The sequence below is a fragment of the Podarcis pityusensis genome (assembly GCF_964106645.2).
Source record: "Podarcis pityusensis genome assembly, chromosome: 4".
Taxonomy (NCBI): Eukaryota; Metazoa; Chordata; class Lepidosauria; order Squamata; family Lacertidae; genus Podarcis; species Podarcis pityusensis.
Genome location: NC_138027.1, coordinates 34,318,414 through 34,346,016, shown reverse-complemented (window position 1 = coordinate 34,346,016; position 27,603 = coordinate 34,318,414). Strand labels below are relative to the sequence as shown.

The 27,603-nt window shown below is 39.4% G+C and overlaps 1 protein-coding gene across 39 annotated transcripts in view; it reads left to right on the top strand.

The window, feature by feature from the left end:
- The window catches only part of ABI3BP (ABI family member 3 binding protein), a 134,025-nt gene that overhangs the window by 62,711 nt on the left and 43,711 nt on the right, over positions 1-27,603 (top strand). For 12 of the 39 annotated variants that reach the window (XM_081002629.1, XM_081002597.1, XM_081002599.1 and 9 more), the window contains 17 exons: positions 79-150; positions 6,753-6,827; positions 8,785-8,862; positions 9,324-9,398; positions 10,208-10,282; positions 12,029-12,103; positions 12,483-12,557; positions 13,754-13,828; positions 16,763-16,837; positions 18,545-18,613; positions 19,718-19,759; positions 20,280-20,351; positions 21,438-21,485; positions 21,738-21,809; positions 23,634-23,702; positions 24,742-24,789; positions 25,938-26,012. In XM_081002629.1, the coding sequence (XP_080858755.1) occupies positions 79-150; positions 6,753-6,827; positions 8,785-8,862; positions 9,324-9,398; positions 10,208-10,282; positions 12,029-12,103; positions 12,483-12,557; positions 13,754-13,828; positions 16,763-16,837; positions 18,545-18,613; positions 19,718-19,759; positions 20,280-20,351; positions 21,438-21,485; positions 21,738-21,809; positions 23,634-23,702; positions 24,742-24,789; positions 25,938-26,012 (1,170 nt within the window). The remainder of the gene's footprint in view (positions 1-78; positions 151-6,752; positions 6,828-8,784; positions 8,863-9,323; positions 9,399-10,207; positions 10,283-12,028; positions 12,104-12,482; positions 12,558-13,753; positions 13,829-16,762; positions 16,838-18,544; positions 18,614-19,717; positions 19,760-20,279; positions 20,352-21,437; positions 21,486-21,737; positions 21,810-23,633; positions 23,703-24,741; positions 24,790-25,937; positions 26,013-27,603) is intronic. The other 27 variants (XM_081002612.1, XM_081002603.1, XM_081002628.1 and 24 more) reach the window with 26 other exon arrangements.

The following is a 27,603-nucleotide window of genomic DNA, read 5'->3' as shown; positions in this document are numbered from 1 at the left end:
AATGGGGTCTTACAGACTTGTAAGGTGAATTTTGCACCGATGCTCTTTATAAAGGTTTGGACATTTCTTTCACTATAGCTTCAAGTGAAATGCAGCCAGTTCCTTCAGCACCCCAGCCACCTGCTCCAAAAGCCACACCAACAAGGCTGGGTAATTATTATTATTTTTCTCTTACGTTGCCTTTTTCAGGACAGGTGTTATTTGAATAGTTTGGTACTCCAGACAAAAATAAATAAGTAAGTAAAATGCAACAATAAGCCTAAATCTCTCAAGTTTATATGCACATAAGGAAAAGTAATATGGGGAGACCACACAAATTTTGGTGCTCATAATCATAAGCACATTCAGCTGAGCAGCACTTCCATAGTCTCTCCACATTGTGGGTAAAACAGAGGAAGAGGACAAGATTTCAGTAGGCTCAAACAGGATTTCTGGGCAATTTGTAGCAGCTCAGCTGGCAGCGTCAAACAAGCTGTCCAGACTAGATACTACATTAGCTCCACATCTCCACATTGAGAGCCAGTGTGGTGTAGTGGTTAAGAGTGGTAGTCTCGTAATCTGGTGAACCAGGTTCGCGTCTCCGCTCCTCCACATGCAGCTGCTGGGTGACCTTGGGCCAGTCACACTTCTTTGAAGTCTCTCAGCCCCACTCACCTCACAGAGTGTTTGTTGTGGGGGAGGAAGGGAAAGGAGAATGTTAGCCACTTTGAGACTCCTGAAGGGGAGTGAAAGGCGGGGTATCAAATCCAAACTCTCCTTCTTCTTCTTCTTCTTCTTCTTCTTCTTCTTCTTCTTCTTCACATCTTTGCCCTTAAGTACAAAATTGCCAGTGCAGGAGGAGCAATCTGGATTAGAATTTTAGCATGGAGGGGGTAAGTGAGCTTTGATTTCCCCCCTCTGATACAACTCTGATGCAGAATGGTGGCCCCACACTATCAATTTGCATAGGGGGAAAATTATATACATAGGCACAAATTCAGAAGGAAAAAAAATCCAGAATTTAAAGAGAAATACAATAAATCTCACCTTAACGAAGAAGACATTAGATGACTTCTTTGTCAGTCTGCCGACCAGCAAGCTGCTGATGGGCATTGTCAAGACTTTTGCTCTCCCTTTTTATAATTACTTATCTTTGAACCAGATTTGGACTGGACAACCCTCACCTAGCGGGTTCCTAGAAACAGAGAGTTGTCCTCTGGCAGCCCTTACAGAGGACCGTCCTCTGTAAAGTAGAACACATGGCTACCCTATTAAACCAACAGTTTTTATCTGCCTGCGAGCTGCCTCGGTGGAAAGAGTTGTAGGTCTTTGAGACACCTTGTCCCTTACATATTGAGCTGGCAAGAAAGAAGCTACCAGGATGCTATTGTTGCTGTGATAAAAGTCCCGTTGAGGTATTCGGAACTCCCTTTTATCTTAGAAGGGGAAACAGTATGTTTGCAGAACATGCTGAAGAGGATCTTAGTGCCCAAGATGCAGTTTCAAATAACGTGATTGAGCATGGGCCAAACGACACATCATGCAATCACATGTTTTAACAGTGCGTGTATTGTTTTTATGGTAAATAAGAGCCACTGGAGACCCCAGTCAGAATCAGAACCTTTCCTCCTACACCTACCCCACAAAGCTGTACTTTGGAGGGAAACTCCTGTTGGTGCCAGTGGCCAATGGTGGGAGCCAGCACATCTGGGTGGGTGTGTTCCGTCAGCGCTCCTGAACTGTTTGTGAACTGCTAGTCTGGCGCTTGCATGGAGGCAAGCTGGATTCCATGCCCTTTTTACATCCCAAAGAGGTGATCACCATTGTCAAATGTGGACATGCTGACAATCTGGCAAATCCTTGATTGGGATCTCCTAGTCATTCCGGCTTATAGAAGTTATGGCTTATTTTGATTGCAGACTTTTGGTATGTTCAAGTTTCCAGGGCACACTTTACTCTTAATGTGGATATTGATCAGATAACAAGAACAATCACCTTCATAATTTAATTTGTCTTTTCTTAAATTAACTTACTTGAGTCTGAGATCCACAAATTCCTTCATAATTTCAGAAGTCAGTCCATCAGGTTTTACTATTTACCTGGCATTTTAGTTACTATTTCAAGCACACTTTCTTGGAAGGCTTCATTGAAATTTTCCCTGGATTTCCTCTGCAGTATTTAAAGTATACCAGAGGGAGACATTTCTTTTCATTTAGAAACACTCTGGGTGGCCAATTTATGGTGAGGTTTAAGTTTCTGAAAAGATGCCTTTGTTAAGATGGTTGTTATATTTTGCACAGAACTCTGATAGCTCTTCATTTATGCAAAAAGGAAAAACCTAGTTCCTTTAGCCAAGAGCTATGAATCATGCAACTTTTTCCTTGTAAAATCTCCAAAGTTGCTTGTGTACTTTCTGTTGGCAATGAACCATTTATCCAAGTTTGCCATATTTGCAAACAAATCCTTTAATTCAATTGACATAAATTAATTTGGTTTGTGGATGGTGGGCATTTTCTGTATAATGCATACAGCATTATACAGAATTCTCCCTTCCATATGTTTTTAGAGTTTCTTCTAAAAAAAATTATTAATATTTTTTAAATCACTTTTCCCTCTAAAAATAACACAGTAGACATCACCCTAAAATTATATGGAAAAGGGTTCCTATTTCATGTAGTGTACATGACTTGTCCCCATAATTTTTTCCTTATTGGTCATCTTATTGATGAAATTATAATGTTGGAAGGACTCACACTCATGTCTGCTCATGAGCCAAGCAAATATATGTTTCTCTAACTCTGGCTTATGTCTAGACATGAGTGTCTGTCCTAATACAGATTTAATCATGGGAGTAACTTGTAGCTTATTCCCAGGAGTGAAACTGGTAATATTAGATGTGACCTAAAGACTATTCTTGATGTTTCTTGGACGTGACCCCTCAGCACAGGGGCTCCCATTCGCTTCTATGAGGAGCAGTGATTTTTTCTGGATGTACTCAAGAGTACACAGTACCAGCACCATTTTTTTCTAGAAAAAAGCAATGGTTAAAGTTGTGGCACTTAACTGTAACAACTTTTTGGTGAGTACCAGCACATTTTTTCTAGAAGAAAAGGACTGATGAGGAATGCTCAGCACAGTATATGCAGTAGGAAATATGAACTCCAAAAGTTAGTGAAGCAGATCGTGAGTTTATGTGGTGGACTGTTTAGTTTTTTATACCACAGAATTCAGATTGGAGATGCATTTTTAAATATCTTGCAGTCTCTTGTCAAACTTAAACTTTCTTTGCTTTCTTTATGGAACATATTATGAAATTTCCTATTAATTCATCTGTTCCAGGACACATAGAGAACACACGTATTGTCTGCCTCTAACATGGCACATGATTTTCTGATTTTCAATATCTCCATTGTCTGGTCTTTGTGAACAGCTTTCTGTTTTCCTAAAAAACAAAAAACAAACAAACCCCTGACCATTGCAATTTGCTGATTGCTCAGAACCTAGCCTCCTGGTACTAATTAATTTTGTACAGACATGTTGTCCTGAGCAGGCATTCAATTCAGGTTGCATGTAAAAGTGCACCTACAAAATTCACACTTTCCAAAACAACGCGCAAACTGAAACACAGCCATCTTTCAAAATTTGCACTCCTCCAAATTTTGCAGTGTAGTTCTCCAGCCAAATAACATTTACAAAAATGCACATACAACAAGCCTGTAATGTATGTGCATTTAACTTGCGCACATTCAGCTTTACATCTCGGGACAAAACCAATGAAAATATTTCAATAAAACAGTAATACCGAGAGAGAGAGAGAGAGAGAGAGAGAGAAATATGGTTAATCAACCATGTGAATACTGAGATTAAACCAGAAGGTCTTTGGATAGGCAAACTAGTAGAGGATTCTTCAAATTCAGAGGACAATGTGAAATCAAGGCCTTTAACTATGTGCATGGCAAAGAAGAGAGGTAAAATTTCACAGGTACAGGCACAGCGTTAAAGGAATAGTAGGTCAAGGATTCTGCATGGAAGCAGGAGCAATAGCTGGAAGCACTGGAAACTGGGTTAGGTGTGACGGAGATTCTGGAAGAAACAATAGACACCATTTCTGAGCTGCCTTAGTCAACATTGTTATTTTGATTTCCTTGATGCCAAAAATGTGTCTAAGGACCTCAGAAGGCATGGTCTAAATTTTCTTTTGGCTTTGTGGTAAAATACAGATGCCGAGCCTGAGAGTGACCACAGACTGTATTTGATAATTGCAGCCTGCTAGTTCTAATGGGTCATTATTCTTTAATTCAATTTTATATGCTGAAATTTGTTTTTATAGTGAATTACATCTGAATGAAAAGTTAAAACATCCCAATGGTTTGGGTGGAGAGTTGTTTTTTGTCAGTAGGCAATGTTTGTAGCTTGATACAAGAAAATTGGTTCCCTTTCCACATCAGCTAGTATGCTGATGAAGTCCTGGGCATGAATTAGTTGAGATTCCTGCATAGCAGCGGGCTGGACTAGATGACCTTAGGGATTCCCTCCAGCTCTACAGTTCTATTACCTCCATGTGCTAGATTGGCCTTAAATTATCACCAGTTATTAATGGTGGTTGTTTTCCCTTTTTACCTCTGACTTCATAAATGGGAGTTATTTATAGGATATCTTCTCCTGTTCTGAACATTATTTATTCCATTTATAAAGTACTTCCCTACACTGTCCTCAGAGTGAACCTTTTCTTGGCTTTGTGGTACAAAGGGCTTTTTTGTTGTCCTCTGATTTTTGTGGGTGGTTTTAAAGCCTAAGGCTTGCGGTGTTGATTGTAATAAGGCCAGCCAACCGCTACAAAAACATCTGCATGAAACGAAAAGGAGGAGTAACTTTTCCGCATGGAAAGTATGCATAACCATATATAGCATAAATGTTTTTAACAACTAAATACTAGGAAATGATAGGAGAAAAATGGTTGGCTGCATTTGTGGTGAAAAATGTATTGATACATGGTAGGCGGCCTGCCCCATGGGAAAGTGAAGGACTTGAAAAAAGGAAAACACAATGCATTTTCATTCAAGAAATGCTGAATTGCTTCTTCAGAGTTGAAATGTCACACAGCAGTGTAAGATAGTGAGATGCAATTAGTGCCTTTTATTGCTTGAATGTTAGGTGTATCAATAACCACATCACTGACTCAGTCACCATAAGACTATGGAGATGTTTATCATAAGCAAACACAACCATTGGGGGGGGACGTAATCTTGGGGGGAAAGCACTGGGTTAGATTTTTTGGTTGTTGCTGTTTTAATCCTGTAAAAGGCATTGGGCCACAACATTGGGTGTCCAGTCCTTCCCCAAATAGCCGCAATGCACCTAGATGAAAGGTCCCCCTTAGGGCTCATTTCAGGTATTTATGTTCCCCTGTTCTCAGCACAGAATAGCCTGGAGAACAGGTAGTCTGTGCAAATCTGCTGCACCCTATCCAGCTCTTCCCCACCATTCCAGATTGTGTATAATTTGAATGCTAGATGGGGCTAAGAGAGGATGGGAACAGACATGCACACGCCACACAAACACATACCCTAGAAGCACATTGTGGCTGGCATCCAAAGCCCTGCACAATGAGTTCCATGTCCGCATGGAAGCTTCAAACTTGTTTTTCTAGTACAGCAATTCCCCCTGCCAAATGGCAATCTGGTTTTTGAAAGTGAAGGAGCTGCTATTCCCTACAGAGATCTGCTATTCAGTTTTTTTTTAAAAAAAGGTTAAAATTTCCACTGGGCACCTCAAACCCCTTTGGCATGCCTAACAGACTTCTTTGGATCCCACCCTTTATGTTTACTTGCTAGCTGAATAGTGCAAAATGTAATTCTAATATGTACTCATGTATAGAATATTCTACCCATGTATAGGACAGATGAGTGAAGCTCACCTGTCCCTTTGCATCACTTGCTAGTAGGCAATAGGGCACTATGTAGGTTTGTACAGATGATTATTTCTATTTTACTGTAGTTGACAGATAGGGTCTAGGGACTTCTGTAACTCCTACTTAGTGCCTTCTCCTACCTGCCATTTGCAGGGCAACATAGCACAGGTGCCATGTAAATTGATTTCCACAAGAGAAAGCAAAGTGGATCTGATGTTGCTCTCCTGAAATTAATATGTATTTTAAATATATATATTCAGCAAAAGATGTTTGTGAAACCTTTAGAATATCCTATGTGTCCACTTTTGAAGAAGAAGAAAAAAAATATTTTTCTGTTTTCCCCTTTTCTGTTTGTGAGAGATGAGTGTAGTTTTTTAAAAGAAAAGGTATTTCCCTTTGAGAGCCAGTGTGGTGTAGTGGTTAAGAGCAGTAGATTCATAATCTGGGGAACCGGGTTCGCGTCTCCGCTCCTCCACATGCAGCTGCTGGGTGACCTTGGGCCAGTCACACTTCTCTGAAGTCTCTCAGCCCCACTCACCTCACAGAGTGTTTGTTGTGGGGAGGAAGGGAAAGGAGAATGTGAGCCGCTTTGAGACTCCTTCGGGTAGTGATAAAGCGGGATATCAAATCCAAACTCTTCTTCCCCTTAGTTTAAGATCCTCAAAGACATCTTCATTAAGATATTGTCGTTTTTGACTGCGTTTAAACTTGATTAGTTAAAAATCAACCAAATCAAAAACTTTTCCCAAAAAAATACTCTTATTATTGATACTAGTTATATACAAGCAAAGCCACCTCAGAAAATAAAAAATTGATTTAAAAGAAATCATAATTACAACTGCTATCAATTTATTATTTTTAGTTTTCAGCAAAACACAACCTGGTCTTTCAAGCCCCAGAAGATCTGATGAGATTGACAAATCAGACTCCGAACCAGGTATACCATTGCATCCTGTACTTACCATCCATGGAATTAAGACTGCAGTCTTCAGACTGCTGTACTTACTTCAGAATAGTTTCACTGAAATCATTAAAACTGTTCTTAAATGAGAAGCTGGGGGATGTGTCCGTAGGCGCCAGCTCTCAATACTTCTTTCATGTCATTAGAATTTCTGTTTGCAGAATCTTCTGAGGAATGACTCTATCTGAAACTGAATTTCGAGAGCAAAATCTACAATTCCAGATAACGCCATCCTTACAGTCTGGCAAATTACACCTGCACATAGCAGATTGCATCCCCCTGACCAGGTGTCCTCTCCCGCAGTCTGCTGGGTTCAAGAGTGTATCTGAAATGGGTGACCAGGATAGATTAAGGATTCTGTTTGTGTACCACCCACTCCACTGATCAACAGTCTCCCTTCCTGAGCTAGCTGATGTGCTTTCAGGGTTGGTGTTGGAGGACTTTAATATTCACACTGAGGTTCCCCTTGAAAATGCCTCAGGATTTCATGTCCTCCATGACAACCATGGGTCTTTCCTAAGTGATTTCTTGCCCTACCCATGCTGCAGAGAACACTCTGGACAGGTTTTCTGTATTTGATTGTATGATGGTGATCTTAGAATGGAGGGACTCTATAGTTCTGTTGCCATGGTCAAACCACTGCCTTGTGGGGCTTAGAACTCAGAGCCTCTGCAGGGGTGGGGGCTGATTAAGATGGTCAACCCCAGCAGGCTGATGGATTCAGATGGTTTCCTGGTGGCTTTGGGGGAGTTCTGTTGTTCTCCCTTATACACCTCCTGTTTTTCCCAGTGTGTGTTGTATGCTGTAAATTCCTAGAGGTTCAAGGCCTGCCTATTTTGGGCTATATTTAAGGCCCCCTATATGATATGGATAATAATAGTACAGTCGTACCTTGGCTCCCGAATGCCTTGCAAGTTGAATGTTCCAGCTCCTGAAGGATCAAAAACCGGAAGGGAGTGTTCCGGTTTTCTAATGTTCTTTCGGAAGCCGAACATCTGACGGGGCTTCCGCAGCTTCCGATTGGCTGCAGAAGCTTCCTGCCACCAATCAGAAGCCACACTGTGAAAGTCGAACATTTTGGAAGTCGAACGGACTTCCAGAACGGATTCTGTTCGACTTCCGTGGTATGACTGTATTAAAAATATTGTTATATTTATTTATATCTCATCTTTTTCCCAGTGAGAAAGGCAGCTTATCCAGATAGAAAAAGTTAAAAACATAGGAAAGAAAATAGAAAATAAATAGTATTAGAGCTAAATCTTATGTCTTAAGTCTTTTCTACTGAAACCAGTGTGGCCAAATGCAAAAGAGAACAGGGCTTCTGTTCCTGTAATGTCATGTAGAAGAGAGGATTTCTGCTGATATAGGTGACCACCTTAGTTGACCAGAATGGGACTTCAAAGTGCCCCATATGTTCTCACTGCTAGGTTAAGGCTACACAGTTACCTGGAAGCAAGTCACGCAAACTATGAGATTTTCTGAGTTTATGTGTTTACATTGCACAGTAACTTTTAGTAGACTATGTTGCTTATTACAGTGTTGCTTCTTGTGGTATTCCACTTTCTTGGATAATGCCACTTCACTTGAGTCGTTAATAAAACCTTAAGTTTCTCTGTGTGGCACTGATTCAGATACCAAGATGTAATCCAAAACAATTACAGTACGGGTGGGCAGGCAGGCAGGAACTAAACAGATGACCACGCAGCATTTGTTCAAATCCACATACACTACGAAGAAGGAAATCTTTCATACAGTGTGATTTAAACAGATGACTTCATCTGTAACACCTCCTAAACTGGTAAACTAAAAACAATGGCCAATAGTCAAGGAAACCCTTCAGGTTTTTCCTACAGAAAAATAGCTTTCCTCCTGCAGAAACTTTTTCCCCCACCAAGCTGGCTTTTCTTCTTATACTTGTCAACATTTCTTCCAGCAGTAACAAATGAACCCACCCTGGAATCTTTCACACCAAAAACATCCAAGCCTCTTGACTGGCCAAAGACACCACAGGGTAATGCTCTTTTTCAACGTGAATGGTCATACTGTGTGTCATGTTTCATCAGAAACATTTTCATTCCACGTGAATCCATTTCTTTCAGAATAAAATCATCACCATCCTTTCCATACTCACCTTTTATCACACTTCTAGCTTCTACAAAGTCTCCAAACCTTTGTAGAAACATGGTTCATCCTTTTACTTTTAATTTCAGTTACGAAAGCTGCATGGGCTCCCTATCATTTCTTTTTATTATTATTATTATCCATCTCTTTGCACAACTGTCTTTGAGGGAAATTGACACTTGTCATTGGAGCACTGAGTTATGCTTAAGATCAGTGCAATGTGGTCTGCAAACTCCATCACTTTCATCAGCCTCCGGTCCATTCCATTCTGTTCATCATTGCAAGAGTGTTGCATGAACGGTTTGTTTAAATTTTGAAGGATTTTAAATGTAACCATGATGCTCTTTTCAGCTTCATCTGAAACACCATTTATTCCTTTTAAATGGAAGACTTCTGCCACTCCAGAAGGATGGCATGTGAGCCCCGGTAATTAAATACTCACTTTATATATACACTACAGATGGCATTTTTTGAACTCTTCTCTCTTCAGCTGTGCAATAGCTACTAGAGCATCAGTCCTAACCCTACTTACAGTACCTGGCGGTAAGCCTCATTGAATTCAGTAGGAGTAACCTCTGCATAGACATGGTTAGGATTGCATGCTAAATTACTATCAGTTACTACTTTTCTGAGAAAAATTTGAGTACTGTGATAAATTTTGATTAACACCAAAAAACATTTCTTCTGTTTATTTTTTTCTCAAGAGCTATTGAACCTGGGTTTGGTAATGAAATGCAGATTGTTCACAAATCTATATTACAATCAAAGAAATTTGCACTTTTGTTTTAGATACATTGATTATGAACGTGAAATCAATGTATGCAACTATTGATGATTAATTTGAAATTTATTTCTAGCTTTTTCTGCTTTCCAGATCTCATGCATTAAGAGTTTATTTTCCATTGAATAGTCCATGTGTATTACTGGGGCTTATACAATCAAGCTCAGAAGAGTTTGTGGGTGTGCCCTTTTCCCTTTTGCCATCTTTCTGTTGAAATAGGGGCTGTTGCTGCCAGTTTTGTACATGAGTCGTTATTAAAATGTGTTTAGTGTATTTGGTGATAACGGACCTTCTGTTTTGAATTTGATAGGTTCCCACCCCCAACCCAATCTTTCTATTTTCACATTAAACATTTTTGTTTTATCAATAAATAGGAAATATTTCACTTCAAGATTGGTAACTTTTAGTTATATTTGTCTTTTTCTGTTCAGTTTGAATTCTCTTCTTTTTCTAGCCACTAATCAACCACCTTTGAAGCAGAATACACCTAAAACTTCTAGAATTACTGAACAATTAAAAGCTGCTCCAGGTAACATTCATTTCCTGGAAAAGTTGTATAACTTGCATTAAAATTCAGTCCCTGAAGAGCCCTGAAAATATTTTTTATTGCCATTTTTCACCACTGCAAATAATAAAAACAGAGTGTACTTTCAAGTGTAGTATTTGGCTTACAGCTACAGCATTAATTCTTGAAATTTGAAAATGTTATTGCTCTTAATTGAAATTGCTCGTTGAACTGATGCCCATTGAAATATCTGCCCTTTGATCAATTTAACAATGAGCATTTGTGAAACAGTGTGGGCAAATGTGCTTGCTGTTGTTATTTGAAGATTTGCCTCATAGAAATTATAGACGCAGCCATTTCCTGTTTTCAGCAAAAGTGTGACAACTATTTTAAAAGGCCAACGGTAAATTGAGCAAATTGCTTTTCTGAAGGAAAGTAATGCTTCACATAAAAAGAAAACATTTATTTAAAAAAATATTTATAGTACTTGAATTTGGATGATTTTTAGATAGTTTTCCTTGTGGGCAAAGTGGTTGTGAGGTCACAGCTGCAGAGATACAGTGGAGGAGCCATACCAATTCTCCCACTGGTGGATCAGCCCATGCCCTGTTGTTCCACTTCCTTGCCCCTCCGAGTAAGCAGCAGCTATGCTGTTGTTAGGAAGCTACTGCTGCAGCTACACCCCTCCCCCCAGAAGCTGCTTCTGTCCATGGTTTGGAACAAACTACAGTTTCCCTTTGTGTCAGGGAACTTGGTTTATCTAAACCATAGTTAATACAAGGATCAAATTGTGATTTTGAACTACACTTTGAAGAACTTCCTGTATGAAATCTGAAACCGCAATTTGCTCCAAACCACAAAAAGAGGCTTTAAATTTTCTTCCTCCTGTAGCATGTTCACATCACACACAAAAAATAATAATTTATTGTTATATCTGTACAGTGGTACCTCAGTTTACAAACTTAATCCATCCCGGAAGTCCGTTCTTAAACCAAAACCGTTCTTAAACCGAAGTGCACTTTCCCTAATGAGGCCTCCTGCTGCCGGTGCCCTTCCACCATTTGGATTCCGTTCTTACACCAAGGTAAAGTTCTCAAACCAAGACACTATTTCTGGTTTTGCGGAGTTCGTAAACTGAATCGTTCGTAAACAGGACTGTTCTTAAACCGAGGTACCACTGTATTTGACCTAGCATTCTAAATTTGTTATCCAGAAGTATATGGAAAAGTCCTTCTTTTACCTATGATTATGAATTGGCATGTAGTATTCTATAATTTTTATACCAGCTTTACTAATTTTCTCCACACGTATTTCTTGTGAGAGCTACCACAAGCCTTGTCAATTATGCATCAATTCCAGCATTACATAATCAGCATAATCAACCATTACATGAGTAATGAAAATATTATTTAACAGTATATGTAATTGATGGCACTTGAGAGAGTCCAAAGTACTTCACATACGTTATATTTGTAATCCTTAAAACAACTTGGTAAGGTAGGCTAATATTGTTATTCCTATAGATAGATCACCTGGGCATGAGGGAGAATGGCTTTCTTAAAGTCATCTGGTGAGTTACTGGAAAAGAATAAACAAATATGATTTTGCTGTTGTTTGAGGCTTTAAGAGGTATATTTTTTGCAACAAATTTACAATTTTTAAACATCCTGTTTCACCTTCACTTTAGTTTATTTGATTCTAATTTCCTAGGAAGAAAATTAAAAAAGACAGTAAGAAGCAAAAATCTATAATACAACCTGTGTCTTTCAGCTCTGCCGGAAACAGAATTGGTTCCTTCTACACCTAAACCTTCTGCCCATCCCAAAATACCAGAATCTAAACATGGTAATAACAATTCATGCCATGGATTGTAATTATTGATGTTGTTTGAATTCAAAGTTAGCCTGTTTGAAAAAGCTATGTTGTTGGTTTGAGGAAATACAAAACCCTTTTGGGTCAACTTTGTGTAGACTTCAGTCTTTGTGCGCTACCTCATATATTCATATTCATAAAATATTTCGGTGTAAACAGTTATAATAAGAAAACCATGCAGGAATCAGAAAGAACCCTATTTTTATATTAATATATTTTATATTATATTAATTGCAAGTAATCATATACTGATTCTGGGCAATGGGAAATAGATCTAACTTTAAACATCTTTTATGAATAACTGTCTAATTCCCACATGATTTATTGCTCTCTCTCTTTTCTTTTTCATCAGCAGAAAAAGAACCTCAATGGGAAGCCACTACACTTAAAATTTATAAAACCCCTGAATTGCCAAGAACAACACAGGGTAATAATTAATTAGGTTTACATGAAGTGACAGATGAATAATTGTAATAGTTAAATAACTCTGTATATGCCTCCATTTATTCTATAGATGGTTGGTCTATTAAATATGGGCCACATGGAATGGACTGCGAATAGACACTGTTGAAAGCTACAGAACAGAGTCAGTTCTTTCCTTTCCCCTTCCTCTCCTGTGCCACTCAGCTGCCTAGTTAGAACATTAGAGGGGAAATGTACTATGGACTTTTTCAGCCCACCCCCTGGGCTGGAAGTCGGACTTTTCATAGCTCACAAGCAGGGCGACAAAGTCAGGGATGTTTCAGTTTAGTCCTAACATGAGTGCAAAAAATATGGTGAAGCAGACTTATGTATATGCATCCCATGTAGGATCTGGCAAATACAAATGTACACAGGTACTTCCCAGTGTTGGTTCTCTGCATGCATTCAGTATTTGGGAGTCTGTCAGGGTGCCAAAACACTGGAGTGGGACCTTTGAACGCAGCACAAAACACAATATTGGTGCTTCAGTTTTTTTATGATGCTTACTATCTCTGGGGTCTGAGAAAAAACAAAACAATACCCCCCCAACCCTCCAATCATAGAAGAGGAGTGGGGAAGGCAAGGTTAGCATTCAGGACCTTATCTTTGAAAAACAGGAGATCTGTGCTGTTTGTAGGACAGGAAACTGCTGAAAGAAAAATGCGTAGCGGTTTGCAGGCATCCCAGGGAAATAGATCATTTTCTTCATATATTGATCAAGTTCCCAAAAACGGTGAGACTAGTTCTGTGAGCCCAAGGGGCCATGCCTATAACCCTGTGCAGACTTACCTGTCTGACTTGCTAAGATTTGCTTCAAAATATACACAGAATATTTTTTTAAACTCAAGTAGCAGCCCCTCCATGACGTTTGGCAAACTACTTTTGAGTCTCCCAGACTAGTTTGTAATATGGCTTTATTTTTAAGGGGAAAGGATTGAAAAGAAAATAATCACACAGGCATAACATAAGCCTGTTGTATATGTCATGCAGTTCTTGGTATCTCAGTAACTGTTTGTTTGGGATACTCCTATGTAGTTTTGGACTTAGGTGAGCACACAACACTGGTCGTGAAGGACTCCCCCTCGTTTTAAGTTCTCGGTGCTATCTGAGCTGCTTTCTTAGGGCACATACAAATGACCTTTTCGTTTTTATTCCTTTCAGCTCCCAGTAAAACAAAAATCCCAGTTTCCAAGCCCCAAATCCCTCCCCATCTGGAAGAGCCAAAGATTGTACCGGGTAATTGCTATGTACTTTCCTATAACTATTTTATTCCACAGCATGGATCAAGCTTTCTTCTGACGGACTTGGACATGCAGTTCACAAAAACAGAACATGTGTTGTTCGTGTGCATTCATTCTTATATAATCTTAGAACATGTAATGCAATATAATTCCATTTGTAATCGCAAGTAACAGTCTGAGATTAAAAACAGCTTCTAAACACCAAATTAGATTTTGCTGTCATGTCAAAGCTTATAGTTCTGTTGTTTTGTAAGTTAAAATATTGTAATGGGGTGAATTAAGTTGCCATTACCTAATTTGTTTGAAATCTGGCTCAGGTTTGACAATTAAGTTAATGTTGGTTGATTTGCTAGCTCAGTCACTACTAGCAATAAATAATGATAGGGATAAAATTCTGAAAGAGGTTTCAATAAAAATACCAACGAGAACTCAATGAAAGAATATTTTGACTGGAAATAAGTGCTATGCTACTTCTATTCCATACAAAGAAGTATGGTACTATGGGTCCTGGGGCTCACCTGACCTCCTGGCAGCTGAGCTACAGCTATTTATTGGAAGGTGAGGCAGCAGGGAGATGTGTGTGGTGCAAATGTACCACCAGGAGAGCTGTATTGGCTGTGCCAGTTCACTTGCCCAGCACTGATCTCCCTGCCTCCTCCTCCCTCTCCTTCCTGATAAGCAGCAGTGACTCAGCAGTCAGGAGTTCAAGTGAGCACCGCTGCCCCTTACTTATGTAGATATTTCAGATTTCAGACCCAAGCAAATATTTTTATTTTTATTTTTCATGCTACCTCTGTTCATGAGAATTTCTGCAGAACTAAACAGACTTATGTGATATATTTTAACATTTTGATATTTTTCATATTACAGCTTTGATAAAGCACAATTAAACCATTCAATCTTAATATGTTCCTCGAAATCTGGCACTTTAATTTGCAATAACCAATTTCTTCAACCTGTGATGGCCAGACCCACTCTAGCCAAGCTGCTTGGGTGCAATTTCCCATTTAGCTATGACTTAATCATCCTCTCACAGTACTTTGACCAGAAAAGCCCTTACATTTCCCCCACCCCCTAAATAATCTAGGTATGTCTCCAGTGTGAAAGCAGGGACTTCAAAAGCCTCTACCAGGCTTGAAGTAAAACACATAGTATAGGAAGGTGCCATGTGCAGCCCAAGGACTTTGAATTAAATATAGAGAATAAACACACACAGGCACATATAGTTGGAAATATATTTTCCATTCAGATATACTATCAGCTTTCAGACAATAAGAAGTACAGCTGTGCTCTGTGCAACATGTGGTCTTCTCCATCCATGTATAAAGATTAATCCAGAGATTTAAATGAGAGGCAACAGATGTGCCTTTTGCAATGTAAACTGAAATTTCCATATTGTTTATTTTCTTCATGCGTTTGTAGAGTTGAAGGAAAGTCATAGAATTTCACCAAGATTGAAAGGGGAAACTGGCCATTAAAATGATGAGATGCTTGGATAAGTACCATGCATCTATTTTTAGTTATGAGTCAGAAGTAGAACGGGGTTTGTGTTACTTGATCTATACCCTAAAGCTTGCCCTGTCTCCTACAGGTCAGCTACTCTCCGGTGTACTCAGCTAAACATACAAATCTGAAATATTAGCTCAGGAGAGTCAAAAGCAGTTGGACTTCCTGTTGGTGACACAATTCCCTTGTGTACTGTTTGCCTTAGCACCAAAGAGGCTTTAATGTGCCAGGTTGACAGTGTGTGTGTCTTGGAATGGATGTTGACGACTGATGTATTATTTTTCACTTTCTTAGGATGGATAATATATGCTGTATGCTAAATATAACACGTTCATATTTCTATTAAATTAGCTTCAACATTCCTTTCCCTCTTGTTAAGCAGCAACCTGCAGAGTTGGGCATTGTCTTTCCCTTTTAAAAACTTATGGAAGTAATGAAACATTTTGGTTTCATGGATTTGTAGACTTTTGCTCTTATCCTTAAGATATTCCACTGGAAGAAGCCTCATTTTCTCCACTTGTACTGGTACTGGATCAGGCTGTATTATTCCAACTTTAAAAGAGTACTACCTTCTGCTTTTCATTGTGCTTTAATAACTCAGCCACATGATCTTCTGAATGCTCTGAAGCAGGGGTGAGATATCTGTGGCCTCCATATGTCATTGGAATATCATCAGCTCAAGCCAACATGTCCAATGGTCAATCCAACAATGTCTGGAGGGAGGACTAAAAATTTCCTGCTCTGTTTTAGAGAACTATAGGTGCCACTTCAGATGTTTTGAATTAGTAAAATGACAGCAAATATGAATCTGCCTCCATCTTCTAATAACTCGCTTTGGAGGACGACTTGATATTTTGTATAATATCATATTTGCCTTTAAATTATTTATGTTTCTCAGGGCAAAATACATCAGACTAAACTATTTTATCTGCACGATAACCTTGAGTGAAATAGGCTGAAATACGGATTTGTCAAAGACCACTAAGTTAACATTAGAGCTGAGCAAGGATTCAACCCCACAAGAACATAAGAAGAGCCCTACTAGATTAGACTGAAGTCTACCTAGTTCAACATCCTGTTTCCCACAGTAGTCAGCCAGATGCTCAAGGGAAGCCCATTGGCAGGATGTGAACCCAGTAAATAGCCTATTGCTGCTGAGTATCCAGCAACTGATACTCAGAGACTTGCTACTTCTGAACCTGGAGGATGGTAAATATAGCCATGCTCTCCATGCATTTTCTAATCAAGGTCTCCCAAATTAAATCCAACAGTGATACTACACTACTTGATTATATTTATGATTAGGTAGATAGTCCAAAAATGCCGTTAAAACAGAGTATGCCGCACATTATTTGAATACACATTCTAAAATCCTGAACTCTCAGATTTTCCTTTCTTAAGAGACTATCCTTTACTCCAACAGTTACCAGCAAATTGCTTCCAGTTCCCACCACAACTAAGATTTCTCACACTGTCGGACATCCAGGGGCAACAATGGGTAATATATTTTACTTCAGCTAATTGTCACTATCCAGCTGGTTCTTTTAATTTCTTCTCATTACTACAAGGAACCTTTCATTTACTACAAGTGCATTTTCTACCACAATTTCATCTTTAGAATTTTGCTAGCCTTTCAAATTTTAGGGTTAGTCTACCATAACATCCACCTTAGACATTGCTGCTGCTGCTGTTTTAGGAGAGTAGTTCCCATGTACAGTATGTGAAACATACCCTATCCTACTAGCCCCGTATTTTCTGCAAAAATCTTCAAGATCCTTTTCTTGCATGGGTGAAACTCTTGACCACTAACACATGAGAAACCAAGTCTATGACATGGATGCTACAGTTGCCACATATTGCAGACATTTGTGGCATACCAAGACTGGAGCAACAGGGATCATGAGCATGGCTTTGACAGAGTCAGGTCTATACGTCTGCCTGTCTCTTCTGCAAAGCTGCCAACTCCTCAGGTCAATAGACTGCTGACAAAAAAAAAAAAAAACCGCACCAAAACCCAGTGCTCCTATATGATGTACCATAGTGCTATCAGTATCTCAGACTTGAGACGGAATCTATTGCAACACTTTGCCTTCCCTCAAAACAACAACACATTTATTTATTTTTTGGCCCACTTTGCACTAAAGCATGTCATAGGAACTCCTGCTGAGTATAGAATAATTCAAACCAATGCACTGGAGTGGAATGTCATATCCTATTAAGCAAAGCTTGACAGTTTAACTTGGTTTCACTGCTAGGAATTACCGTAGACACATCTAGTTAGCATCTGAATCCCCTCAGCTCCAGTCTTCCTCCCAACTGCCAAATCCTCCAGCCTGTCAGCTTTTATCATACTTCCACAGTCATTGCCAGCAAAAGTATTTTGTAACCCAGCTGCGAAAATTTGTAAACTCTATACATTAAATTAATTTTAATCTCAAAATAAATAGCGCAAGTACACTTAGTCTGATTGCCCTTTTGTTTTACCATTAAATCCATAAGGAATCTTTTAGGAATATTTTTGTTTAAAATGTTTAACTGACACAAAACCGTCATATAAAACCCTCCAGAATCAAATAAACTTTCATAATTAGGTTTGAATGTTGATGGTTTGAATCAACTGGTTATTCAAACCAGACTGGCTCAGAAATTTCTGTGGAATCGTGGTTAAATAGATGATGCGCCTGAGAAGGTACAAGCAGACTCTGTAATATATTGAGTTCCGATGTTTTAAAATAAATCATACCAGATAATCAAGGGGAGTAGTTCCTCTGAATGGTGGAGTCCTGCTCAGGGAAAAGAGTTTGTAAAAGGCACCATTTTGCTGTGGCTCAGCAAAAAATTAAAGCTGAAACAATGCATCTAAAAAAAAAAGGGTGTTTGTATGTTGGATATAACAGGACAGACTTCATATAGAAAAACTTCTCCTTTCGAGCATGAACAGTAGGAGTGCTTCCATCCTTGTGGAGTACACTTGAGAGTTCTGGAGAGATGAAAGGTAGGAGATATTGAATGTTGGCTCGGTGCATCACAAGAACATGTCAAGTAAGAGAGTAAGCCCCACTGAAGGCAGCAAACTTACTTCTGAGTAAATATGCAAAGGAATGCACCATCAATCTTTAAGATAAATGTCATCTGAACCATATGATACAAACACATCCTTTGAGTTGGCATGTGCCTGAATTATTTACCGATGTTTTTTCCCCAGCTGTAACTGAAGCAGATCAGTTTCCTTTTAAACCATCCACAGCACCAGAACCCTCATTTACTAAATCTGGTAATTATGTGTTTTTACAAATGGGCTTAATGAAACCTTCTGTGATGTCATTGCTGGTAGAGATTTTGTTGGTGCTACTCGTGTAGGCATTCCTTGTTCAAGCATAGTCCCTGAATAGGGCTCTGGTGGTATGACTGCAAATATACTGCAGGTGCCATCTTGATTGGTCGCTAGACTGTTTCCTGTCTAGACTCCCAGCAATCTAGATCTCAGCATTTTGGCACTTTGGATTGTTAGATTGTGAGCAATTGATCCTGCCTGCTGGGCTGACGGTCTGAAACAATCACAAACATGGCCTCTGGTTAACAGTTTGACTATTCAACTGTTTTAACATTTCCAGATGTTCTTGAAGAATGTGAATGGGAGGTCTGATTGAATAACAGAGCAAATCAATTACAAATAAAAATATAATAGGCAGTAACTGCCTCTCAGAGAGGTACATTTCAAAACGAGGTTGCATAAGGCATTTGATTGTATGTATGTATGTAAAATATCGCTCTAGTCCGCCTTTCCCAGTGTCAGAAAAGTATTTTGAAAACTAATACAATAAATAATCCATTAAAATTCTATGACTGCAAAAACAGAACGATAACCGAAATAATAGCAACATCCATCCATCCACCTATCCCCAAGCCTTCACAAACAGGGTAGTCCTTACAGAAGCAAGTGAAGCAGGAGTGGTTAACTGTTTTCAGGATGAAGGGCACTTTGACCCATGGACAACCTTCCACATCCTGCATAGCAAGGTGGGAATGACGAAGATGGGAAACCACTTTCCCCCCATTTTTTTTTTTTAATTGTAAACAAAATGCCACAGAATTATTAGACCCTAACAGAAATCTCTTGGTTGACCATACATGAGTCACAGATTAGCCACCCCTGACCTAAAGATTAAGAGGCAGAAATGTACTTCCAGATTGTGGATCTTCAGTAATATTTTCTTGCGTGTATGTTTTCCACTGTTAACTCGCTTGATTCTAAGATTTTGTATCAAACTCTGACTTTAAAATAGTCGTATAGCCTTATGTTTATAGGGTAATGCAATAGTTACATTCATTCTGAAAGGTTTTCCTCATTTTAATCGTTACCTTTTTTCTGGTGCAGTTTCGGAGCCTATTACATTTAGCAATGAACTTCCAATAGTAGGTAATGGTGTTTTCCTCGTGCACTGACTGGTCTTGTTCACTTTCTTTTCTCAGAAACCATTTGCATTTTCTCCTTCTGAAAGGTCATCTAACAGCATCCTTCTCCCCCCCCCCCATTAAAATTCACCCTTTCTCTAGGTATGTTGATCACTTAGCACATTTGTAACCATTTTCATTTCCACCCCACAGAATTACTTTTTCTTTCCTCGCACAGTGATTCTGTCACCTTTTGAAAACAGCTGGAAGTAGCCACATTACACTGCAGTCAAGTCTTTCGTGTGTGATTCGCATTCCTTTTTTAAGCTAGGCTCCAGAAATGGCCACGAATCATATGAATCACTTTAACCAACCTTATTCATGTATTATGGCAACTTTCCTTTCGAAAGTCTCTTGTGTTGTCTGCCTTGGTACACTTCTTTCCCACAGCATGATTTTGTTTCATCACCTTCACCTTCGCATCTGAAAAGCCAGAGCCAAACACATTGGTCTTTAACAGCTCCTAACCAAGTTTTCTCTTTCAGCTCCAGAAGTCAAGCATCGTGTTTCGAGTCCTAAGACAACCATTGGCCCTCATGTGCTGCATACTAAACCTGGTAATTTTCCTCAGTTGTCACATTTAAAATGGTCTGTGTATGCATCTCAGTAACATTGCATGGGTGTAGTTGCCCTTGGTAATACATGAATACACCCCATTCAGTTTAAAGGAAATTTTGCAACCGAAATGAAGTGCAGGATTTCATTCTAATCCCATAATGGCTTGCATTCAGTGGTGCCCTAGCAAGAGCAGAAGGGGCAGTTTCAGACCCTCTCCTTCACATTGCATCAAACACCAGTCCAGAGGGTCCTCTGAGGGCTGCAGGTGCTTTTGTGGAAAGAGAAAGTTGGGAATGACGCGTTCTGCAAATGGAACTCTTTTTACAGTTCTTTGGATCTAAGACATTGATAGTAATTATATAATTATCTCATTTTGGGGTGCTTGAGCATTTTGTTTGGTCTACATTTTTAAGCAAACTGATTTGATCTGCACTTCCAGGACTAATATTATCTTTACACAGAATATAGTTAAATGTTTCATTCTCACACACTTCTCCGAATTTTGCAATAACAGTTCTTTGCTCAAAAAATTACCAAAACGCACATATAAAAGCATGTTTTAAGTTAAAATGCATACAAAGGTTGAGGAAGAAATAGAATGATTCCTCCATCCTTAGCATTATTATAAAACCAGGCCTCTTACAAGTATGTTGTCAAGATAGCCTCTTGCTACACCCCACATTTGCCATTTCACATCTCCGTGCATAACCATCACTGTTGATGTCTGACTACTTTCCTTCCTTTCCTCACTTTGCTCATTAGCATGACATCTAGATTATCCTTTGATTTGATACAATTTTGGAAAGAAAATTATTAAGAATACATGCATGGACATTTTAAAGGCACATGGATTAATAAGTATTGATTTATCTTTAGTAAAATTTAATAATTCTTCTGATCTACCAGCAGACATTAGTAATATTGTTTTCAGTGTAAATTAAGATTTTTTTCATATTTTATTTTATACGTTTACTCCTTGTTATGTTTTACTATTTTTGTTTGTCATTGTTCTGATGATTTTGTTCGTCACTTTGGCAAGAAGCATCATTTATTATATATAAAAGTTTTGTTTTGTTTTTGTATAGATATGAAACCTGTTGCACATAGAACTGAGCCACCCAAGTCTGAACTAGGTAATGATGCTTCACTGAAATTTACATTCTTCTGTTTTTTATTTTGATTTTTTTATTGTTCATGTATGCTGCTCTGAGTACACTATCAACAGAAGATAAAAATATGTAAACATTAAGTAAAACCAAGTGGTATTATAGGAAATGCATTTTATTTTCTGAAATGCACATGTGTCTTGTTCTTATCTCATATGTGACTCAGACAAGACAAGCCTAATCTCAGATCCACCCCACCCCCCGTTTTGTTTCCAACAGTACCATTTATTACGGACTTGGACTCAATTAACCTCCATATTCATGTTTTCAATGGTCCCAAAGCTACTCCGGGTAATGGATTATTTACTTCCTTGAAAAGTATATTTTATCTGTTTATCCTTCTTACAACTTTATGAAACACTAATGGCACTTTGAATCTTCTGCTTGTCATGACTTCCAAACCATTTCTTTGCTGTTCCATCAAAGAACAACCACCCCCCAAAAAAATCTTCTTCATAAGAAGATTGCCATCAAACACAGCTTCCACACTTCTCTATACTTTTTGGTCAAACTTCATTCTATTCGATTTGAAGAAGGCACTGTGTACACTTAGTAAGTTCAAATGTTTTGATTTTCATTTCATCCAAGCTCTTCAGTGGTGTAACAACAAGAACAGAAGGTCCAAATTTGAAAGCTGGTAATTTTTTATTAATTTTTTATTAATGGGACGCGGGTGGCGCTGTGGGTTAAACCACAGAGCCTAGGACTTGCCGATCAGAAGGTCGGCGGTTCAAATCCCCGCGATGGGGTGAGCTCCCATTGCTTGGTGCCTGCTCCTGCCAACCTAGCAGTTCGAAAGCACATCAAAGTGCAAGTAGATAAATAGGTTCCTCTGGCGGGAACATAAACGGCGTTTCTGTGCGCTGTTCTGGTTCGCCAGAAGCAGCTTAGTCATGCTGGCTGCATGACCCGGAAGCTGTACGCCGGCTCCCTTGGCCAGTAAAGCGAGATGAGCGCCGCAACCCCAGAGTCGGACACGACTGGACCTAATGGTCAGGGGTCCCTTTACCTTTACCTTTAATTTTATTAATGTGTTGCTGATTCACTTGAATTTATCCAGTATTTTGAGTGTTTGTTAAGCAGCTCCTTTTGCATTCATTTTGTGTTCATATCCTAATAGTATATATAACTACTCTCAGTTTTACTTTTATGTAAGAGTATTTGTTATCTGTCCTTCATCACAATGCAATACCAGGGCAGAGCAGGAAAATAAGAAAATCACATCAATAGCAGTCATCAACAAAAATCCAGAACTCATCCTATAGATAGAAGTGGAACCACTGACTCACCATGCCTCCAACTCTTGAACTGCAATCAGTCTAGCAGTACAACGGTTGAGAGATTAATAAACAACAGTGTCCTACTTGTCTCTCTTCAAATCCATCTGATCATATAACTGAGTGACCCAAATCTGTTTCATTCCCAAAGCTAGACTTAAAGTGAGACTGTAATGGGTCCAGATAAACCACTTCTTCCAATAGCACCTGAAGTTAAGCAGCTACCCCCTTCCCTAAGAAGGAAATATTTGCAATTGGGGGATTTGCCACAAACCTCTTGATCCACGAGGGCTTCTTAATTAGTGGTCAAGCCATCACCTCTTGCAGTGCACCACTCATTTAAGGATGCTTTCAGCATTCCCTGGAACCATCCTTTCAACCCCTTCTGGCTGCGTTGTATCAGTCAAGCTTTGTGCCATTGGTCACAAATTTCCAAGGGTCTTATCTGCCTTCTCCAGCCATAAAACCTGAAACTAATCCAATGACACCTGAGCAGATGGCGCACTTCTCTAATCCTGCCCCTGATTCAATGCCTAGTCATGGAGCTTTGCCAAATCAAAGCAGTTTGGGTCTCTCTGGATCAATATTTGTGTGTTTAAATGTCTGTCAAGTTTCCAAGGGCAGCCAGCCTGTTGTATCCATTCTTATAATCTGCGCCTAAAGTCAAAACATGCTTTTTAAAAATTCCTTTGCATGTCTCTCCTTTATCCTTCTTCATTATCTTTAGTAGGAAGTAAGACAGAGGCATGTTGTACCCACATTCATTGCATCTGATCTCACACTGAGATTTTTGAACAATGTACCAATTTATAACTTGTATGCTCTATTTTGTTTCCAGAAGAAAGAGACCCTGTGCCTTCCAGACCAAAAACTTGGCTCAGCCCTGATGTGCCCCAGACCAAGCCTGGTAAATTCATTTTTGTTTTGTATGAATTCATTCATCAGTATAGCTTTTTATCTATTTTGGCACAGCCTGGAATACTTCATTCTTTTTCCTAAAAATGCAGTCAAATATTCTAAGGGGGCAGAACAGGGTGTTTGCAGGCTTTTATACGTGATTTCACTGACACACGCGGTGCCTCAGAATGTAACCCCTGCATAAATGGGAGGGGGGGGGACGACTGCCTGTACTTATTTCATTTTTAGACCCCTCTTCCTCCCAACTGCTAGGCACTAGGACATACCCCACATGGTGCAGTCTAGAGAAACTGCACGGAATTACAGTGCAGCTAGCAAAATAGAAATAAGCATGAGTACTGTGGTCTACTGGAAATCCACTTCTCTTTCTTCTTAAGGAAAACAGCTGCACTTGGAACTTCAGCCTTGGGAAAATAGTAAAGGTAAAGGGACCCCTGACAGTTAGGTCCAGTCGCAGACGACTCTGGGGTTGCGGCGCTCATCTTGCTTTACTGGCCAAGGGAGCCGGCGTAGAGCTTCCGAGTCATGTGGCCAGCATGACTAAGCCGCTTCTGGCAAACCAGAGCAGTGCACGGAAACACAGTTTACCTTCCCACTGAAGCGGTACCTATTTATCTACTTGCACTGTGTACTTTCGAACTGCTAGGTTGGCAGGAGCAGGAACCAAGCAACGGGAGCTCACCCCATCACGGGGATTTGAACCGCTGACCTTCTGATCAGCAATCCTTAGGCTCTGTGGTTTAACCCACAGTGCCACCTGCATCCCATGCAGGGAAAATAGTAAGAACACACAAAATAATGTACATTCATTGCCACTACACTGGAAATACTTCCTCTTAGAGTTATCAGAAGACAAACTTGTACCTACTTGAAGTTGTAACTTGAAGTTAATCAAAATAAAGTGCATTAAATGAGTGCCAGCTGCAAATGAATCAAAGCTGTGTTTTTTTCATGTTATGCTTATAATGACTTGCAAGCTTATTATTGAATACATGCCTTTTTATTTACTAATATTATTGATGATGCAGACATGGAAGCAGTTACTTTTAGAACTGAACAACCAAAGTCAACAATGGGTAAAACATTTTAATCATGGATGATCATATTTGCTTGCCTTCATAATTTCCAATAGAATTTCACATCCTTTCTATACCATACTGTACTTTCTTGTTCATCATTTCACCTTGATATTCAGCTTTCTTAGCTGCTAGTGTCTCTTCCACAACATTACTAAAATCACCATGCTGTACTGGGTCTAGAAAAGGACGACATTGCACTGAAACCCCACATCTTTTAAAATTGGACTCCTAAAAGATTTAGGGGACGGGGTCTTGCAGAGTATATGTTCACAAGAAATCACAGCAACTCGAACCCAGAGATGCTCTTTGGCTGGCAAAAATCTTCCTCTGCTCTTTCTGACCTACCATAAGAGTGTTGTTTGAGCAAAGTGACTGAAATATAATGAAGCCATTCCAGCTGCAGAAGACAGTTGCCCTCTTCAGACGTTCTATATTTGTGTTAAGTACACATGCAAGAGGAACACCCAAGCTCCACTCCCCATCCGGATAAAGCCATTCCTGTCGCTCTCCATGAGTTGGAGGGCAAGCTTCACAAATGGAGGTTCCCCATGCATTTTATGGCTCTGGGAAGTCACAGCTTCAAAACATGAAGGGAGATTGCAGGAGTACAGGAGGCTAGTCCCTTAAGAAGACTGCCCTCAGCTGAAACGGTGATAGGGCTTGTGTTAGCTCTAACTCCCTGCCCCATCCAGCCTTGCGTGTTCACTTACGATTGAGTATAAAATGCCTAAAGAGATCCTTTGCACAAATACTTTTCAAGACCTTTCAGTGGCCACTAGAACCTTTATGCTACAGCCTGAGACAAAACAAGATGTGATGAAAAATACCTCTGAGGTACTGGAAGCCTGTTACATGAGATCATGTTGATTTGTTTTCAACTGCCTCAAATTATTTTTCATTCTGTATCTTAGAGTTAGACTTCAAATCTCTCTGAACTGCTAATTTCATCAGTGACTTTATGCCTTCATTTATATCACCCAACTCCATTCAGCATGCACACTCTAATTATCACTGGTGGCTTATTATTTGTTGTTACTTCTAATGCATATGTTTTGTAGAAGTGATGCTTGTGGGCATCCGCTCCTACTTGCATTTGGCAGCCCTGTGGTATTATAGTAAAATAGCTCATGTTCAATTCCTTTTAGTTCCTAAAGAAACTCGTCGTGTCCCTGCCAGACCAAGAACATCTCCCAGCCCTGGTTTAACAACAACCAAGCCCAGTAAGTGGTTCATTATTTTGAGTTTCTGCTCATTTATATTCAGTGTGTGATTATATTTGATATCTCCTCTACTAAGAACTATTTAACATATAGAGGTGCATCGTGAATATCTACTCAGGGAAAAGTCTTCAAAATAAATGCCCCATTAATAATAATAATAATAATAATAATAATAATAATAATAATAATTGTACCCTGCCCTCCCCAGCCGGAGCTGGGCTCAGGGCAACTAACATCATAAAACTAAAACAGTATACAAAGAACATAAAAACAGGCAATCAATTAATTAAAATACATCTTAAAATTAGTTCAGAGCAAATTAAAATCTGGACAGATGGCAGTCCACGGGTAAAATTGAGAGTGGTTAATATTCTCCAGTGCCAACTGTTACCACTGGTCTTATAAAGGACCTGTGAGCAGGCTAGGAGGCCTCTTTAATGCTTGTTCTTATACAGAAAGAAAAGAATCCGACTGAACCCCAACCAAAGGCCTGGTGGAACAGCTCCGCCTTGCAGACCCTGCGGAAAGATGTCAAATCCCGCAGGGCCCTGGTCTCTTGTGAGAGAGCATTCCACCAGGCTGGGGCCACGGCCAAAAAGGCCCTGGCTCTGGTCGAGGCCAGTCTAATCTCCCTGGGGCCTGGGATCTTCAGGGTGTTATTATTTGTGGACCTTAAGGTTCTCCGTGGGGCATACCAGGAGAGGCGGTCCCTGATCACTGAAATTTACTGGCATCTTAATATACAGGGGGAAATCTGTTTAAATTTTGTTTTTTATTGCTTTTACTTTCTTGCCAAATGGAACTTTCTCCTACCCCATACATAAAAATACCATATATACACCAAATATATACACAGGTGAACACCTTTTCCCATAACACTCCTGCTTGTACTTTGAAATCTCCTAGAGAGGCCCTTTTGGCCATACCATCTGTACATGAGGTCAGATGATGTATTAGTTTGCCATAGGGCCTTCCTGGTAACAGCATCCCGATTGTGGAACACCCTCCTTGCTTTGGTTCTGTTTAGGCCAACACTGTCCATCTTTTGGTGCCAACTGAAGACCTTCTGAATACGTAGACCTTCTGAATCTGAAGACCTTTGATGCCCTTCTGACTACATACATTGATATTCCTCACTGATACACAATGATCACTGTTTTTTTGTTCTGTTGTAATGGATTAGTTTGACGGTTTCAACTGTATCATATTTTATTGTATTCTATTTTGTTGTTACCAGCCCTGAGATCATCTATGATGAAGGGAGCGATATGAATTTTAAGAATAAAAATAAAAAGTTTATAAAACAAATAACAATTACAAAAACATTATGAAATATGTATAGAGACCTATGTACATAAATAACAGCCATATATATCTATGTTGAGTCTCCTAGCAGTTGGCATGCTCAACAGATAACACAATATCAAAGCACGGGATGAATCACTGCTTAGCAACCAGAACAATGTTTCCCCTTTCTAAACACACTTTTAGCCAACTGAACAAGTCATTTATCTTGTACTGCCTTCTGTAAACAACATTTACATACATAATGTGCGATGTCTTTTATTCCGCCCATGTAGCCATTTTCTAC